This window comes from Rhinopithecus roxellana, chromosome 3 (assembly GCF_007565055.1).
Source record: "Rhinopithecus roxellana isolate Shanxi Qingling chromosome 3, ASM756505v1, whole genome shotgun sequence".
In the NCBI taxonomy this organism is placed as follows: domain Eukaryota; kingdom Metazoa; phylum Chordata; class Mammalia; order Primates; family Cercopithecidae; genus Rhinopithecus; species Rhinopithecus roxellana.
This window is the reverse complement of record NC_044551.1, coordinates 157,093,712-157,112,275: the sequence shown is the minus strand read 5'-3', so window position 1 is coordinate 157,112,275 and position 18,564 is coordinate 157,093,712. Positions and strand designations below refer to the sequence as shown.

General features: G+C 39.5%; 2 protein-coding genes across 20 annotated transcripts in view; one reads left to right on the top strand and one right to left on the bottom strand.

Moving 5' to 3' along the window:
• LOC104681761 (ankyrin repeat and KH domain-containing protein 1) overlaps window positions 1-18,564 on the bottom strand; it is a 141,854-nt gene that overhangs the window by 103,591 nt on the left and 19,699 nt on the right. For all 16 annotated transcript variants that reach the window (XM_030927693.1, XM_030927694.1, XM_030927697.1 and 13 more), the window contains exon 2: window positions 2,699-2,852. In XM_030927693.1, the coding sequence (XP_030783553.1) occupies window positions 2,699-2,852 (154 nt within the window). The remainder of the gene's footprint in view (window positions 1-2,698; window positions 2,853-18,564) is intronic.
• On the top strand, window positions 13,172-13,946 carry LOC104681760 (ubiquitin-conjugating enzyme E2 C-like). 4 transcript variants are annotated; one of them, XM_010388143.2, is made up of 2 exons: window positions 13,219-13,371; window positions 13,549-13,935. In XM_010388143.2, the coding sequence occupies exons 1-2, from the start codon at window positions 13,219-13,221 to the stop codon at window positions 13,756-13,758; spliced, it is 363 nt and encodes a 120-aa protein (XP_010386445.1). In that variant the 3' UTR covers window positions 13,759-13,935. The 4 variants fall into 4 exon arrangements, with proteins under 4 accessions (XP_010386442.1, XP_010386445.1, XP_010386446.1 ...); XM_010388144.2 differs by having other exon boundaries at window positions 13,219-13,434; window positions 13,640-13,935; XM_010388141.2 differs by having other exon boundaries at window positions 13,219-13,503; window positions 13,576-13,935.

The window sequence follows — 18,564 nt, the reverse complement described above, 5'->3', positions numbered from 1 at the left end:
CTGCCACTAATGTCAAAAGGCCACGGCATAACCACCTATGTTTTAGTCTTTCTACCTTTACAATGCACATATTAATTTGTCCTCTACCTAATCCATATGTAACTTCACATGATGCTAACTGTATCAAATAAATGAGATTTCTCTCAAAATACATAGTCACACCATAAGATCTCTAGTACAGGATATCTGATTATACTATTTTCAGTAGTATCTTCAGAGGGGGGATAGTCTCTAATATTATAACAAACAATTCAATTGTTTCTTCCTTTGGTCACAACTATCTTCCGGGGCCATGTTTTAAATTAAATTCATTCTTACAAATAAAATTAAAATTAAAAAATTATATACACAACACTCAATGAATTTATATCATCATTTATAAAGAGCTACCACACAATTTACTAATAATATAAAATGAATGCAAACTAAAATGGTGAGGTATTTTTCATTTATGAAATTGACAAAACAATGTCTGAGGTGTGAGGCCCTCTCAAAAACTGTTGATTTTTGAGTGAATAAATAAATAAATACAGGCACAAACCTGAGGGACTAATTTAATAATAGTTGTCAAATTTTTATTTTACTTATTTATTTTTTGAGACAGAGTCTTGCTCTGTCACCCAGACTGAAGTGCAGTGACACGATCCAGGCTCACTGCAACCTCTGCCTCCTGGGTTCAAGCGATTCTCCTGCCTCAGTCTCTCGAGTAGCTGGGATTACAGGTGTGTGCCACCACACCCAGTTAATTTTTGTGTTTTTTAAGTAAAGACGAGGTTTCACCATGTTGGCCAGACTGGTCTTGAACTCCTGACCTCAAGTGACCCGCCTGCCTCAGCCTCCCAAAGTGCTGGGATTACAGGCATGAGCCATGGCGCCCACTCAGTTGCCAAAATTTTAAATGCAGATATATTCTTACCCATTGATAACACTTTCTAAAAATCTGTCCTAAAGAGATACTTGCACAAATAAAAAAAGTTACCGATATATAAGGTTATAAACTATAGCATTATTTGTGATATTAAAAAACTGGATATAAGCTAAAATTGGTAAAATTAATTATAGATCATCCAAGCAACAGAATATTATGGTACCCTTCAATAAAAAGAGAAAGACTAGGCCGGGCGCGGTGGCTCAAGCCTGTAATCCCAGCACTTTGGGAGGCCGAGACGGGCGGATCACAAGGTCAGGAGATCGAGACCATCCTGGCTAATACGGTGAAACCCCGTCTCTACTAAAAAAATACAAAAAACTAGCCGGGCGCGGTGGCGGGCGCCTGTGGTCCCAGCTACTCCGGAGGCTGAGGCAGGAGAATGGCGGGAACCCGGGAGGCGGAGCTTGCAGTGAGCTGAGATCTGGCCACTGCACTCCAGCCTGGGCGACAGAGCAAGACTCCGTCTCAAAAAAAAAAAAAAAAAAAAAAAAAAAAAAGAGAAAGACTAATATAAACTGTCATGGAAGGATGCCTACAATAAATTATATGGGAAAAAAGTTGTATTTTGTGTATTATGATCCTACTTCATTTTTAACAATCATGTATATTCAAACATATACATGTATTTATATTACCACAAGGAGAAAAGTCTAGAAGTATATGTAAACCTTGACAGAAAATGGGAAGGTTTTGTTATCTACTTAATATATTTCATATCACTTTAGCTGTTTTATAATGTGTATTACATATAAAAAAATTAGCTATTTAAAATCAAGCTAAACATAAAGCGAATACACAAGTAATCAATATGCAGCTCCCTAAATCAGTACAGATAAAGAAGTCATAAATGATTAACTAAATTTGTCTCCCACATTTTTATTTTATAATGGCTAACAGGTAAGTTTTCTTTGATAACTAGACGATTATCTTTTTTTTCTTTTTTTTTTTTTCCAGACAGAGTCTCGCTCTGTTGCCCAGGATGGAATGCAATGGAGTGATCTCGGCTCACTGCAACCTCCACCTCCAGGGTTCAAGCAATTCTTCTGCCTCAGTGTCGCCCGAGTAGCTGGGACTACAGGCGCACACTAACACACCCGGCTAATTTTTTTCTATTTTAGTAGATACAGGGTTTCACCATGTTCCCCAGGTTGGTCTCAAACTCCTGAGGCTCAGGCAATCCGCCTGCCTCGGCCTCCCAAAGTGCTGGGATTACAGGCGTGAGCCACTGCGCCAGGATGCTGATTATCTTAATACCTTAAAAATATAAGAGTTGAGCCCAGGCTGGGCGCAGTGGCTCAAGCCTGTAATCCCAGCACTTTGGGAGGCCGAGACGGGCGGATCACGAGGTCAGGAGATCGAGACCATCCTGGCTAACACGGTGAAACCTCGTCTCTACTAAAAGAATACAAAAAAAAAACTAGCCGGGCGAGGTAGCGGGCGCCAGTAGTCCCAGCTACTCGGAAGGCTGAGGCAGGAGAATGGCGTAAACCCAGGAGGCGGAGCTTGCGGTGAGCTGAGATCCGGCCACTGCACTCCAGCCTGGGCGGCAGAGCGAGACTCCGTCTCAAAAAAAAAAAAAAAAAAAAAAAAGAGTTGAGCCCAGAAATACAAAATGTGAACATTTTCTTTGAGAGATAAAAAGAAAAATAAATTTTAGAGATTTTAAATTTTGTATAATGTCATAGAATTTTGGGGTAATCCCACGTAACTCTGTAAAGAGATCTAGACTTTTAAAGAGATGAAAAAGATAAAACAAAAAAAAAGTACCTGCTGCCTCTAGCAATGCTTCTAGTCGTGCCTGTGTCTCTGGATCCACAGTGCGTAAGTCTGCTCCTTCTGCAGTACTTGATAAGAATATCTCTGATGTTGTTTTAAGCACTGGGTTATCCAGATCTTCTTGGTCCAAAATAAATGATTCAACCTATTAATGAAATAAAGATGCAATATCCATGAAACTGATATCAATATGATTAGAATAACTACAATTTAAGGTAATATGACTACTTAATTAGAACTTAAATATAAGCAGAAAAATTATTATAGAAACAAGGGAGTATGGGAATGGACTTTGAAGGACATTGTGACTGTTTACCTTCAGACATGACTACAGGTATAACACACATACACTAAAGTTTCCTCAAGAGCATTGTATCTTCTGTGGCTAATACAGAGCATGAAAAGCAATATTAAGGCCAGTCACAGTGGCCCACGCCTGTGATCCTAGCACTTTGGGAGGGCCAGATGGGCAGATCGCTTGAGCTCAGGAGTTTGAGACCAGCCTGGGCAACAAGGTGAAACCCTGTATCTATTAAAAAATAACAATAATAATAATAATAATACCAAAAAACAGCAGGGGCTGGGCGCGGTGGCTCACACCTATAATAAGGTCAAGAGTTTGAGACCATCCTGGCCAACATGGTGAAACCTCATCTCTACTAAAAATACAAAAATTAGCCGGGCATGGTGGGAGATGCCTGTAGTCCCAGCTACTCAGGAGGCTGAGGCAGAAGAATTGCTTGAACCCAGGAGAAGATGCAGGTTGCTGTGAGCCGAGATCGTGCCATTGCACTCCAGACTGGGCAACAGAGCAAAAACTCCATCTCAAAAAATAAAAATAAAAGCATTTACTTTTTATTGAAACAAGTACACGAACGTAATCCTAAGAAAATCTATATAGACTAGATAGAATATAAACAACAACAACAACAAAAAACTTGATAGCATAGATAGGTCATTAAGAGAAAAGTTTTCCTCTTTTCTAAATAATTTATTCAATTCTGACTCTGAAATAAGGGAAAATAAAAACTAACCCACTGATACCTGGAGTCCTTTAGACAGGAACACTCCATGAGATTAAAAACTATACTTTGTTTACAATGCTATACTTTGGGCCTATGAATACCTGGCACATAGTATGAATTTAACACATATTTGTTGAAATGAATGAATGTATGAGCAAAAATCAACTTACAAAAATAAACATGTAACGCTCCAATTTCAAATAAAATTAATTCAAAATTAATTTTCTTAAACAAAATTAATTCAAAATTAATTTTCTTAAACAAAATTAATTCAAAATTAATTTTCTTTTTTTTTTTTTTTTTTTTTTTTTGAGGCGGAGTCTCGCTCTGTCGCCCGGACTGGAGTGCAGTGGCCCGATCTCAGCTCACTGCAAGCTCCGCCTCCCGGGTTTGCGCCATTCTCCCGCCTCAGCCTCCCGAGTAGCTGGGACTACAGGCGCCCGCCACCTCGCCCGGCTAGTTTTTGTATTTTTAGTAGAGACGGGGTTTCACTGTGTTAGCCAGGATGGTCTCGATCTCCTGACCTCGTGATCCGCCCGTCTCGGCCTCCCAAAGTGCTGGGATTACAGGCTTGAGCCACCGCGCCCGGCCTAATTTTCTTAAATAAAATTAATATACAATCCTTCTGGGAAGCAATTTGGAAATGTGTATCAAAATACCTTAAAAAACTCACTAAAAAATTATCTGAAAGCCAGACAAAAATTAATGTGCAAGGATATTCACTGCAGCATTAACTGAAATTCCAAAAATGAGGAAAAATTATAATACAGAATTTGATAAATACATGTTGTACATTTACATGATGGACTACTATGCAGTCATTAAAAACAATGTTTTTGTGACCACTGGTTCAGCTGTGAGAAGAAATAAAAAATTTTTTAAAAATGTTTTTGAAGCATATTTAATGGCATATGAGAATATTAATAAAATTAAGTAAAATGCACAAGATTCAAAATTGTATGATTCTTATTTTGTTAAATGTATATATGTGTATATATGTAAATATAAACATGAGTACTCATGAATAATATGTAATATGTATATTATTTACATATTATATGTAATGTATATAATATACATATACACATATAACATGCATGGCATATATAATTTGTATAATATATAGATAATATATACACTACATATATATTACTATAATATGTAAATATGTATAGCCAGGGAAAGTTAACATATTTGTAGATAGAGAAAAACATCAGGAACAGAAAGATTAAGTACTTCTTCAAAGTCACACAGCTAACAAATAAAAAAAGTAAGGTTTCAAACTCAGGCCACATACCTACAGAGTCCATGCTTTTAACCACTAGGATATCACACATTTATAAACAAAGGATCACAGTATCTGGACTACATTATTTGGCATATCTGGCTAGCTGGTCATCAATTTCCACAATGGACACCAAATAAATATAGCCTAACAAAGACAGTAAAGTTAAAATAATTTAGATTTATTTTACTATCTAATGATGTACTATAATTTTACAAAATGAATCTTTAACTTCAGACCTAAAAACATTGAGCTGTACTGTAACACAGCTTCTTTAACATGTAACTACAGACAAAGATGCCAGATCCAATAGATAAATGCAGGCAACCAGTTGTCAAATGACCTTGAAAGGCAACTGCTCATACAACAGTTTAATGCAAGGCCAAGAAATTAGGAGATATTTGTAGATATACATACCTGCCAGTTGGGAGGACAGGTAAAAACATCATTCCAGTGGAAAAATTATAAAATTATTTAAAATGGTATTCAGATATTAATATTCCAATTTTATAAATATTATATATCTCCTGTAACATTTTAAAAAGCCAAGTTAAGGATTTCCAGTAGTCTCTCATTCATTTATCCAATATTTACTAAAGGCCCATTTTAGATATATATATATATATATATATCTCACTATGATAATACAAAAATGTGGTAGAAGAAATAAGAAGACTCCAACAACTATTACAAAAGGCCTCAAAGAGAAATAAATGATACAACTATATGCACTAATGAGGGAGAAATCACTTCCAGCCCTAGTAACCTGTGAAGACTTTGCACAAGAAGCAGCATTTGAATTAGGCTTTGAAGGATGCACAGAATTTCAATAGGTAGTTAGACATAGGGGTAGAGGTGGGCAGAAGAGGAAGTATATTTCAGATAGAGGCAGAAAATGAAATAAAAAATAGGCTTGGAGGCCGGGTGTGGTGGCTCACACCTTACACCTTAATTCCACACTTTGGAAAGCCAAGGCGGACAGATCACTTGAGGCCAGGAGTTTGAGACTAGCCTGGCCAACATGGCAAAACCCTGTCTGTACGAAAAATACAAAATTAGCTGGGTGTGGTGGCACATGATTGTAATCAGCTATATGGGAGGCTAAGGCACAAGAATCGCTTGAACCCAGGAGGCAGAGGTTGCAGTGAGCTGAGATTGTGGCACTGCACTCGTGTTTTTGGGGGGAGGAGGGGGTGAGGCTTGGAGATGAATGGTCCACTAAAAAAATGTAAGGTACGAGCCGAGCACAGTGGCTCATGTCTATAAACCCAGCACTTTGGGAAGCCAGGGTGGCAGGATCATTTGAGGCCAGGAGTTTAAGACCAGCCTGGGAACCTAGTGAGACCTTGTCTCTACAAAAAATTTTAAAATTAACCTAGCATCGTGGCATAAAACTGTAGTCCCAGCTACTCATGAGGCTAAGGTAGATCACTTGAGCCCAGAAGTTCAAAGTCACACTGAGCTATGATTGTACCACTGCATTCCACGTGGATGACAGAGCAAGACACTGTCTCTAAAAAAAAAAAAAAAAATTAATATAAGGTCTTTCTGCATTGCTGGTAGAAACAGTGGCGCAGCCACCGTGGAAACAGTTTGACAGTTCTTCAAAAGTTAAACATAGAATTACCATATGACCCAATAATTCTACTTCTTAGGTATACACCTAGGAGAATTAAAAATATACATGTTCGGCCGGGCGCGGTGGCTCAAGCCTGTAATCCCAGCACTTTGGGAGGCCGAGACGGGCGGATCACGAGGTCAGGAGATCGAGACCATCCTGGCTAACACAGGTGAAACCCCGTCTCTACTAAAAAAATACAAAAAACTAGCCGGGCAAGGTGGCGGGCGCCTGTAGTCCCAGCTACTCGGGAGGCTGAGGCAGGAGAATGGCGTAAACCCGGGAGGCGGAGCTTGCAGTGAGCTGAGATCCAGCCACTGCACTCCAGCCTGGGCGACAGAGCGAGACTCTGTCTCAAAAAAAAAAAAAAGAAAAAAAATATATATATACATGTTCATACAAAAACTCAAACACAAATGTTTATAGTTGCGTTCTTTATAACAGCCAAAAAGTAGAAACAACCCAAATATCCATCAGTAGATGAACAAAATGTGATATATATCCATGCAATTAAATATTACGCAGCCATCAGAAAGAACAAGTACATGATATAGATGAAACTTGAAAACATTATGTTTAGTGAAAGAAGGGAGACACAAAAGGTCCCAGTATATGATCCCCTTTATATAAATATCCAGCATAGGGAAATCCATAGAGAAAGACAATAATAGGTTGCCTGGGGAGAGGAGAAGGGAAGAATAGGAGCGACCGTAAATGAGTCTGAAGTTTCTTTTTGGATTGATGAAAATGTTCTGGCATTAGATAGTAGTGATTGCTACACAACCTTGTAAATATACTAAAAATCACTGAAACGTAGACTTTAAAATGCTGTATCTTATGGCATATGAATTATATCTCAATTTTTAAAAGATATAAGGTACCTAGAATACAACTATGGCATTAGGCTAGAAAGAACAACTGGGAATAGACTTGAGTAGACCATATAAAAGGTGACAGATTGTTCACTGCCTGCCTGATTACCACCATCAGAGAGAGAAAGAACCAGTAGCAATGACTTCTTGGGTGACAATAATGTTAGTATCACATAAATAAGATGGCACATTCCTAAGTGCTTGGGAAGAATCAATTTCAGAAGAAAAATACAAAATGGTGATGTGTCCCTTGCTTCAGAGGCTATAACTTCTCTGAAAATATAATGCATAAGACAATTTACTGAGTTAATTCTATGTCTTACAGTGGATGTAAACTCAAGTTTCAATTAGGCAATAAGACATAATAGAGAGAACATTACACTGGAGATCAAGAGAATTAGGTTCAAGTGCCAGTTCTATCAGGCATTGTGTGTACATTCAGACATAATACTCAACCTTTCTGACATTCCATTTCTTCCTCAATAAACAAAGACACTATCTGTCCCACCTACCTTACAGTGCTATTGAAATCCTGAAATGAGGTAATGAAGGTAAAAGCATTTTGAAACAATAAACCACCATACAAATATAATTTTTAGAACATGATTCTGTATAATTACAATTCTTTTGTCCTGTCCCTCACCACAGTGTCTATTTTCTCTACCTTTTCGAAGTGGAAGAATCATACTGAGAATCTAACATGATGCATTTTATCAGCACTCACTTGAACTTCTGAGTGTGGTTTTAGGCATTTTACATCTAAGATCTGACCCATATGATAAAATTTTAAATAGCCACAATACTTGTGGGAAAAAACCCAGAATGAGTTATAGTTAATACAAAATCATATAGATAAACGATATGAATACATTTGCGTCAATCAGATTTCCCAAAAAGCACTACTGTTTCCTTTGTCCCACCCTCTTTATAACTTTAAAAATGTCTGTCTCAATATGGAATCAATAAAAGGACAAAATATCCCATTATGCTTATTATTTTGGAAATATTTGAGAGATTACTTTTGGCAGTTCACAAATATCTTACCTAATAAATCTGCTGAAACATACTCTTAAAATTCAGATTGTATTAGCATTACTTCAAAATACAGCTGGTTGGGTACATGTGGCCCATGCCTGCAATCCCAACACTTTGGGAGATGGAGGGAGGAGGACTGCTTGAGCCCAGGAGTTCAAGACCAGCCTGGGTGACATAGTGAACCTTTATCTCTATGAAAAATAATTTTTAAAAATTAGCCAGGCATGGTGGCCGTGTGCCTGTGGTTCCAGCTACTCAGGAAACTGAGGTGGAAGGATCGCCTGAGCCCAGGAGGTTGAGGCTGCTATATGCCATGATCATGCCATTCCACTTCAGCCTGGGCCCTGGGCGACAGAGTGAGACTCTGTCAAAAAAAAAAAAAGGAAACCATTTATAGCTACATGGAGGTATATTAAATATGACAAATTATGTATACATTCTGTATACTTAATACAAAAGGCTTGGTGATAGAGTACAGAAACCATGTCTATATATAACAGATAAGCCCAAAATAATAGTATGTCTAATGAAATTAGTCTTCATCAAGCAAACGAATATAAAAGTCTTATACTTTCTTACATATAGCTAAAACATCACAGCAATGTTTTTATTGCCTAATGATACTGTTACATAGCTCATCTCTAATCAGTAGCTACATTCAGCAGCAAAGAAATACATCCACTTATAGCAGTATTATTTTTTGCCAAAGGCAAGTTCTAAACACCGAAGAATCTTTTTTCCTACCTCTGTGACTAGGTACAAGAATAAACGGTGGAGGAAAAAGAGTGGTAAAGGAATATGGTCCATCAAAAACTACCTGTTTTTCCCTTATATCTCCTGAAATACTAAAGGCAAAAACCTTTGTCTTCCTTCTCAAAAGGTTATTTTTCCTTTTTGCCTTAAAATAAAATAAAATAAAATAAAACAAAATAAAATATAACAAGCAGTGTGGGAGTGTGGTTTTTAGCTTCAACTAAAACAAACAAAAGGGAGGGGTAGGGAGAAGGGGAAGAAGCATTGTGTCCCATCTTTATTCCATTTTGACATTTCAGAAATGAACCACTGGATGCAACAGTTACTAAGGGAGATTACCACAGTCTCAGCTATTATCACCTAAAAGAACAGTCAGTCACTCTGGCCAAAGTCTAGTTTGAAAAATCATTTATTAATCCAGCTATGATTTAACCAAAACTCACTTCCACTTTAAAACAATTTCTATGTAGCACTATAATTAAAACTTCCAATAATAGTAATATGCTTTAAGTCTTATACTATAATAATAAAATAATAAAATCTCATATTACATTGGTCAATAACTGTTAACTTCTTTCAGACTGTATTTCTAGAAATAGTAATTGCTAACAGAGAAAATAAGTTATTAATAGCAAAAAATAATATTCTATCATAAAATATGTACATTACATATATTTGTTTATGTATTCTCCAGTCCTGTGGTCATACAATGCAGGGAACAAAAAAAGAACACCAGCCAAGCTCTTAAATATAAATGAAAAATACATTGTTTTCCACAGAGCCTTTGGAATTGGATTATGAATTTTTTACTTTTAACATGTTAAATAAATTTATATTTTGAGTTAGAGAGTCAAATATTAGTAGCTACAAATTTCATTTCTGGTATCCTTTAAGAATATGCTAGGCCAGGCCGGGCACGGTGGCTCACGCCTGTAATCCCAGCCCTTTGGGAGGCCCAGGCGGGTGGATCACGAGGTCATAAGATCGAGACCCTCCTGGCTAACACGGTGAAACCCCGTCTCTACTAAAAATACAAAAAACTAGCCGGGCGAGGTGGCGGGCGCCTGTAGTCCCAGCTACTCGGAGGCTGAGGCGGGAGAATGGTGGGAACCCGGGAGGCGGAGCTTGCAGTGAGCCGAGATCGCGCCACTGCACTCCAGCCTGGGTGACACAGCGAGACTCCATCTCAAAAAAAAAAAAAAAAATACAAAAATTAGCCGGGTGTGGTGGCAGACACCTGTAGTCCCTGCTACTCGCAAGGCTGAGGCAGGAGAATTGCCTGAACCTGGGAGGTGGAGGTTACAGCGAGCCGAGATCGTGCCACTGCACTTCAGCCTGGGCAACAGGGCGAGACTCTGTCTCAAAAAAAAAAAAAAAAAAAAAAAAAAAATTCTAGGCCGGGCATGGTAGCTCATGCCTGTAATCCCCGCACTTTGGGAGGCCGAGGCTAGTAGATCACCTGAGGTCAGGAGTTCGAGACCAGCCTGGCCAACATGGCGAAAGCATGTCTCTACTAAAAAATACAAAAAAATTTGCCAGACGTCATGGTGCATGCCAGTAGTAACAGCTACTCGGGAGGCTGACGTGCGAGAATCGCTTGAACCCAGGCAGCAGAGGTTGCCGTGAGCCAAGATCGAGACACTACACTCCAACCTGGGCAACAGAGCAAGACTCCGTCTCAATAAAAATAAAAATAAAAAGAATATTCTAGTCTGGTTAATTAAAAAAAAAAAACAAAGAGTCATCATCACGCTCATGAATTTCAACTGGAGCTATGAAAAAGTTCAAGGAAAGACTAAACCTTTATCTCATTCTATCTCTCCTCACCAACCTTCAAAAATGAAGCTCCCAGCTGGGCCCAGTGGTTCATACCTTGTAACTCCAGCTCTTTGGGAGGCTGAGGCGGGCAGATCATCTGAGGTTAGGAGTTCGAGAGCAGCCTGGACAACATGGCAAAATCCTGTCTCTACCAAAAATACAAAAATTAGCCAGGGGTGGTGGTGTGCGCCTGTAGTCCCAGCTACTAGGGGGCCTGAGGCAGGAGGATCGCTTGAGCCTAGGAGGCAGAAGTTGCAGTGAGCCAAGATCATGCCACTGCATTCCAGCCTGGGCGTCAGAGAGAGACTCTGTCTCAAAAAAAGCATCTCCCTTAAGAAATTCAGATTTGATCATTTAAAATGGGAAGGTATTTTAAACATCCAAAATATACATTTTTAAAACATGTACTTGCTAGTCCCCTTTTCTCATGTATATCTGAATAGGCCAACATGTCTTATCCTTCCCTCACCCAATGTGAGCCCTCCACTTTAAGTCAGGATCAGCCCCATTTTGGAATGCTATTGTTGATCTCTACTCAGAACAGCAAAAAGGATGGGCCATTGTTCCAACAGGTAATTACTGAAGGCGTAACAATTCCTTTTTGCAAAACACACAGTACTCCAAAATTCCAGCAGTAGCAACCACCATAATCATCCCAAGATTCACTCAAAGGAAGAAAGTAATACTGTTGTAATTTAGCACCAAATAATGACAAACTTAGGAGTAAGATTTGTTGTTACAAAAAGGTCTAATATGCTCAGCAACAACATCTTGAAATACTGGAATAAAAAGGCTATGTTCATTAACATAAAAGCTTTTCAAGGTTCTTTCTACAATGAAAACTTTATTTCCACCCAGTCTCAGACTCACAATCCCCCCTTCTCAAAAAACAAAAAGAGGCCTGGGGCGGTGGCTCATGCCTGTAATCCCAGCACTTAGCGAGGCTAAGATGGGCAAACTGCTTGAGCCCAGGAGTCAGCAACCAGCCTGGGCAACAGGGTGAAACCCTGTCTATACAAAAAAACAAAAATCAGCTGGGCATGGTGGTGCATACCTACAATCCCAGCTACTTCGGAGGCTGAGGCGGCAAGATCATTTGAGCTGGAGAAGGTGGAGGCTGCATAAACCATGATCACACCACTGCACTCCAGCCTGGCCAAAAGTGCAAGAACCTGTCTTAATAAAAAATAACAAAAAACAGAAATCATATCTTGGGTTTTCCGAGATTGGTTAGCTTCATGTAGCACAGGAAAGAACCATCATGCTTTTCCTAAATATAAGTTAAAGCTGAAGAAAATTATCCCCACTTTGCTCAAACACAAAAACTTCATTTTTAAACTATAGCTTTAACACAGAATCTATTATCTTTTGAAATCTCTCTCTTTTTTTTTTTTTTTTTTGAGACAGAGTCTCGCTGTGTCGCCCAGGCTGGAGTGCAGTGGCCTGATCTCAGCTCACTGCAGGCTCCGCCTCCCGGGTTCATGCCATTCTCCTCCCTCAGCCTCCAGAGTAGCTGGGACTACAGGCGCCCGCCACCATGCTTAGCTAATATTTTTTGTATTTTTAGTAGAGACGGGGTTTCACCATGTTAGCCAGGATGGTGTCGATCTCCTGGCCTTGTGATCCACACGCCTCGGCCTCCCAAAGTGCTAGGATTACAGGTGTGAGCCACTGCGCCCGGCATCTTTTGAAATCTCTAACTGAAAACAGGAGAAGGAAAACTCTTTTTTAAAATCTACTATTAAGTGCCTTTAAAAACGTAATAGGCTACCATTAATAAAATGTCTCATATGTATCAGCCTTTTCTATATATTATTTTATTCAACCAATTTAACTACTTAATGTTAAGTGACTTGCCCAAGATCACATAACCATGTGAGGATCTGAAGCTAGGTGTTTCAGACAACAAAGCTTCCACCCTTTTCACTACACCAAAGTGGATGAAGTGAATCTTCTAAACAACAGAGTATAACTAAAACAAATACTAACCAGTGTAGTGAACAGAAAATCTACAGCTGTCCTAACAATCATATTGTCAGAAAATAACTTTGGGGCAGTTGCAGTCGTGTTCTCCGAGTTCCTGTCTCTCTGCCAACGCCGCCCGGATGGCTTCCCAAAACCGCGACCCAGCAGCCACAAGAGTCACCGCCGCCCGTAAAGGAGCCGAGCCGAGCGGGGGCGCCGCCCGGGGTCCCGTGGGCAAAAGGCTACAGCAGGAGTTGATGACCCTCATGATGTCTGGCGATAAAGGGATTTCTGCCTTCCCTGAATCAGACAACCTTTTCAAATGGGTAGGGACCATCCATGGAGCAGCTGGAACAGTATATGAAGACCTGAGGTATAAGCTCTCACTAGAGTTCCCCAGTGGCTACCCTTACAATGCGCCCACGGTGAAATTCCTCACACCCTGCTACCACCCCAACGTGGACACCCAGGGTAACATATGCCTGGACATCCTGAAGGACAAGTGGTCTGCCCTATATGACGTCAGGACCATTCTGCTCTCCATCCAGAGCCTTCTAGGAGAACCCAACATTGATAGTCCCTTGAATACGCATGCTGCCGAGCTCTGGAAAAACCCCACAGCTTTTAAGAAGTACCTGCAAGAAACCTACTCAAAGCAGGTCACCAGCCAGGAGCCCTGACCCAGGCTGCCCAGCCTGTCCTTGTGTTGTCTTAATTTTTCCTTAGATGGTCTGTCCTTTTTGTGATTTCTGTATAGGACTCTGTATCTTGAGCTGTGGTATTATTTTTGTTTTGTTTTTGTCTTTTAAATTAAGCCTCGGTTGAACCCTTGTGATGTATATTAAATAAATGCATTTTGGTCCTTTTTAAAAAAAAAAAAAAAAGAAAGAAAATAACTTTGGAATTTAAATTAAATGTAACAGATTATCAAGCCCACTAACTCTAATGCCAGTTCAATCATGTCACTCCTTTGGCCAAAATCCTTCCTATTTCTAAGGTAAAGGATCCAAATTTCTTTGTATGGCATATATAGTTATTTAGGATTTGGCTTTGACTATCTTTCCAACTATATCCTTGTTGTATTCTATTTGCTTTTTATATTCTAGCCATACCAAATTGCTGTAGTTCTTTGAACATATAATCTCTACAAAAAATAAAATTAAAAATAGCCAGATATACTAGCATGCACAGGTGGTAGTCAGAGCTACTTGGGGGGCTGGGGCGGGAAGATGACTTGAACCCAGGAGTTCAAGGCTACAGTGAACCACGATCAAGACGCTGCATTCCAGCCTGGATGACAGAACAAGATCTTGTTTTGTCTAGATGAGTTGTGTGAGTGTATATATAGAGGTGTGTGTGATACATCTCTCTCTATATATATATTACATATATAAATATAGTAGCTATTATTATTATTCTTGATGCCAAAGCAGTGGAAGTATATATACCAGGGTATATAAGAGCTTGATATGTTCAAAGAATTACAGCAATTTGGTATGGCTAAAATATAAAAAGCAAATAGAGTAAAAGGATATAGATGAAAAGATAGACAATGCCAAATCCTAAATAACTATGTCTGCCATACCAAGGAATTTGGATCCTTTATCTAAGAAATGGGAAGTGTTTTGGCCAAAAGAGTGACAGAATGACAAGACAGCAAGGGAGAGAAAGCTAATGAAAGAGGTGGCCAAATGTGTTTTATAATAAAGCCACTCAGGATAGTTAACCAGTTAACCAGTTCCCGTGAGAAACCCTAATGACTCAGTCACCTCTTATTAGGCCCAACCTCCTAACACTGTTGCACTAGGAACCAAGTTTCTAACACATGAACTTTGGGGGACACATTCATCATAGTGGACTGCAAGGGGAAATTATGAGTTCAGAGTTCAGTTTTAGAATTAATGAGCCTGAGATGTTTACACAATATACATACAGTAGGTATTAATAGTTGGAAGGTCTCTTAAGTGAAACATAATAGAAGTGAAAGGGAAGCCACATGGATATCTAAGAGGAGAATGCACCTGACAGAGAGAACTAGAAGTGCCAAAGGCCCTGAAGCATGACAGGCTTGGTGAGTTTATAGAACATAATAAGGAGCAGTTGTGATTTTGCTCAAAAAAAAAGCACAAGACAATCTTATGCTGATGGACTATGCATCCTTCCATTTTAAATTACTGCCCCTTTAAACCTGCCACTTAGAGCCTATCAATCTCCTGAAGCAAGACACTCAAATATCAGTCTTTAGAGTGATCACCCAACTAACACAGGGCAATGATCCACACATTGAATCTGGTATCTTGGACTGTGACAGAACCATGAGAAAATTAAATGAGGTGATGCAATTAAAGTGCACAATGCCTAGAACACTCAAATACAATTTATTAATATCTAAAAGGAATTTAGAAGGACAAATATAATTTGAATAAATAGGCTAGGCATGGTGGCTCATGCCTGTAATCCCAGCAGTTTGGAAGGCCAAGGCAGGAGGACCACTTAACGCCAGGAGTTTCACACCATCCTAGATATCAAGACTTCACCTCTACAAAAAAAATATTTTAAAATTAGCTGGGTGTGGCAGCGGATGCCTGTAGTCCCAGCTGCAGGGATAGGGTATGGAAGGGGAGGTTTGAGGTGGGAGAATTGCTTGAACCCAGGAGGTAGAGTTTGCAGTGAGTCATGATCGCACCACTGCACTCCAGCCTAGGTGAAAGAGGGAGACTCTGTCTCAAAAAATAAACAATAATTTACCTTCTTTTTTCATTATCAGGAATATTAATATTCCTGAAAAGACTAATGTCTTTTTTTCCCCCTCAAGACGGAGTCTCACTCCGTCACCCAGACTGGAGTGCAATGGCGCGATCTTGGCTCACTGCAACCTCTACCTCCTAGGTCCAAGTGATTCTCCTGCCTCAGCCTCCTGAGTAGTTGGGATTACAGATGCGCACCACCATGCCTGGCTAATTTTTTTTAGTAGAGACGGGGTTTCACCATGTCGGTCAGGCTGGTCTCAAACTCCTGACCTCATGATCCGCCCAGAACATAAAGTGCCTCGGCCCCCCAAAGTGCTGGAAGACTGATGTCTTCAAGGGCAGGGAACACATTTTTTCATCTTTGTAGTCCAAAGCCTAGCACAAAGCTTAACAAATAGTAGGCTCTAAATAAATAATTGTGAATAAATAAATCCATTCTAGGCAGGGAGCGGTGACTGACGCCTGTAATCCCAGCACCTTGGGAGGCAGAGGCGGCAGATCACCTCAGGTCAGGAGTTCGAGACCAGCCTGCCCAACATGGTGAAACCCCATCTCTGTTAAAAAAAATACAAAAAATTAGCCAGGCATGGTGGTAGGCACCTGTAATCCCAGCTACTCAAGTGGGTGAGGTAGGAGAATTACTTGAACCCAGGAGGCGGAGGTTGCAATGAGCCAAGATCGTGCCACTGCACTCCAGCCTGGGAGACAAGAGTGAAATTCCATCTCAATCAATCGATCCACTCCAAAATACCAACTAGAATTCTTAAACTACCAAGGACTCTAACCTTTAAAGGACATAATTCTGTTATGCAAAATGTCAGTTCATGAAGAAGTCCTACCCCAAATTAACCAAGATTTTCTTCTGTAGAGAATGAGTGAATAATTTCAACAGATGAGCAACAAGGAGATAATATAAAATAGTACTTATGATACTATATCATCATATAATTCTAAATTCTGTTGAGGGGTTGGTAATAGGTCAAATCCATGATTTTAAGTATAGCTTCAAATAATGGTCTCTTCAAACTAAAAGAAAATAAACTTTTCATTGCTAACCTGTCAGTCAAGTCCCAAGTAAAATAGGTACCAAAATATAGTGCAGACTCTTATTGTTCATTGAGTTGAAATAATTAGTAACCTAACAAAACTAGAAACATTAGAAAAAGTGGTAAGACTGTGACAATACTGGCTTGGGAGTCAAATTATATGTTACTTAAACATTAAATGTATACCTCCTTAAGAAGGTGTTACAAGATGCAAAAACTCAGCAGGGAACAATGGCTCACGCCTGTAATCCCAACACTTTGGGAGGCCAAGGTGGGTGGATCACTTGAGGTCAGGAGCCTGAGACCAGTCTGGCTAACATGGTGAAACCTCATCTCTACTAAAAATACAAAAATTAGCTGGGCATGGTGGCCGGCCCCTGTAATCCCAGCTACTCAGGAGGCTAAGGCAGGATAATCGCTTGAACCCAGGAGGCAGAGGTTGCAGTGAGCCGAGACCACGCCACTGCACTCCACCCTGGGTGAAAAGAGTGATACTCTGTCTCAAAAAAAAAAAAAAAAAAAAAAGTAAAAACTCTAATTACCATGTTTTATAGTTTATTCCAATTATCCATTTGTTTATTGCCCTAGAAAAAGAAATTCTGTCCATATTCTTCTTGGAGACTAGTCCACTCAGAAGGCAACTACCCAAACCAACCATCTCCTTCCTCTTTGGTCTTATCTCTTCTCAAACACATACTCAGGCTTTGTGAGAGAGGGGATGCACAGGGTAAAAAAAGAAAAACAAACACGAATACTACAACTTGCTCTCCTAGCAGTCTGGCAAAACACAGGTTTAAATTACATGAATTTCTCCTCACCTATAGCATATAGAGAGGTACAGAAATTTCAAGAGATAGAATGTTATGGAAGCGGGGAGGAGGGGGTTGAATCATTTGTTTATTACCACAAATTCTGCATCATATTAAACACCTCCTACTATACCTCTCCTAAAGACCATATCAAGAGAACAAGAATATAACCAATAACCCAGAATAACCAAAACAAGAATGAAAAATAACAAAGTCAGAAGACTTACACTTTCTCATTTCAAAACGTACTGCAAAAAGCTATAGTAATCAAGACAGTGTGGAACTGGCATAGGGAGACATATAGATCAATGAATAGAATAGACAGTCCAGAAATAAACCCTCACATGTAGTCAACGGATTTTTGAAAAGGGTGCCAAGACAATTCAAGGGGGATAGAAATAGTCTTTTCAAAAAACGATGCTGAAAAAACTGGGTATGCACATTCAAAAGAATCAAGTTAGACCTCTACCTCACACCTTATATATAAAAATTAACTCAAATTGGATCAAAGACCTAAATGTAAGAGCTAAAACTATACAAATCTCAAAAGAAAACAGGCATAAATCATAAATCTTTGTCATCCTGGATTACACAATGGTTTTCTTAGACATGACAACAAGAGCACAAGCAAAAAGATAAATATATAAATTGGGTGTCATCAAAAATTTTAAACTTCACGTGACACAATCAAGAAAGTGAAGACAAGACTGGGTATGGTGGCTCATGCCTGTAATCCCAGCACTTTGAGAGGCCAAGGCGGGAGGACTGCCTGAGGTCAGGAGTTTGAGACCAGCCCAGGCAAAATGGTGAGATTGTCTGTACAAACAGTAAAAAATCAGCTGGGCATGGTGGTGTGCACCTGCAGTCCAGCTACTTGGGAA

Coding starts and splice junctions, on each gene's coding strand:
- LOC104681760 (XM_010388140.2), top strand. CDS start 13,219: ATGGCTTCCCAAAACCGCGACCCAGCAGCCACAAGAGTCACCGCCGCC.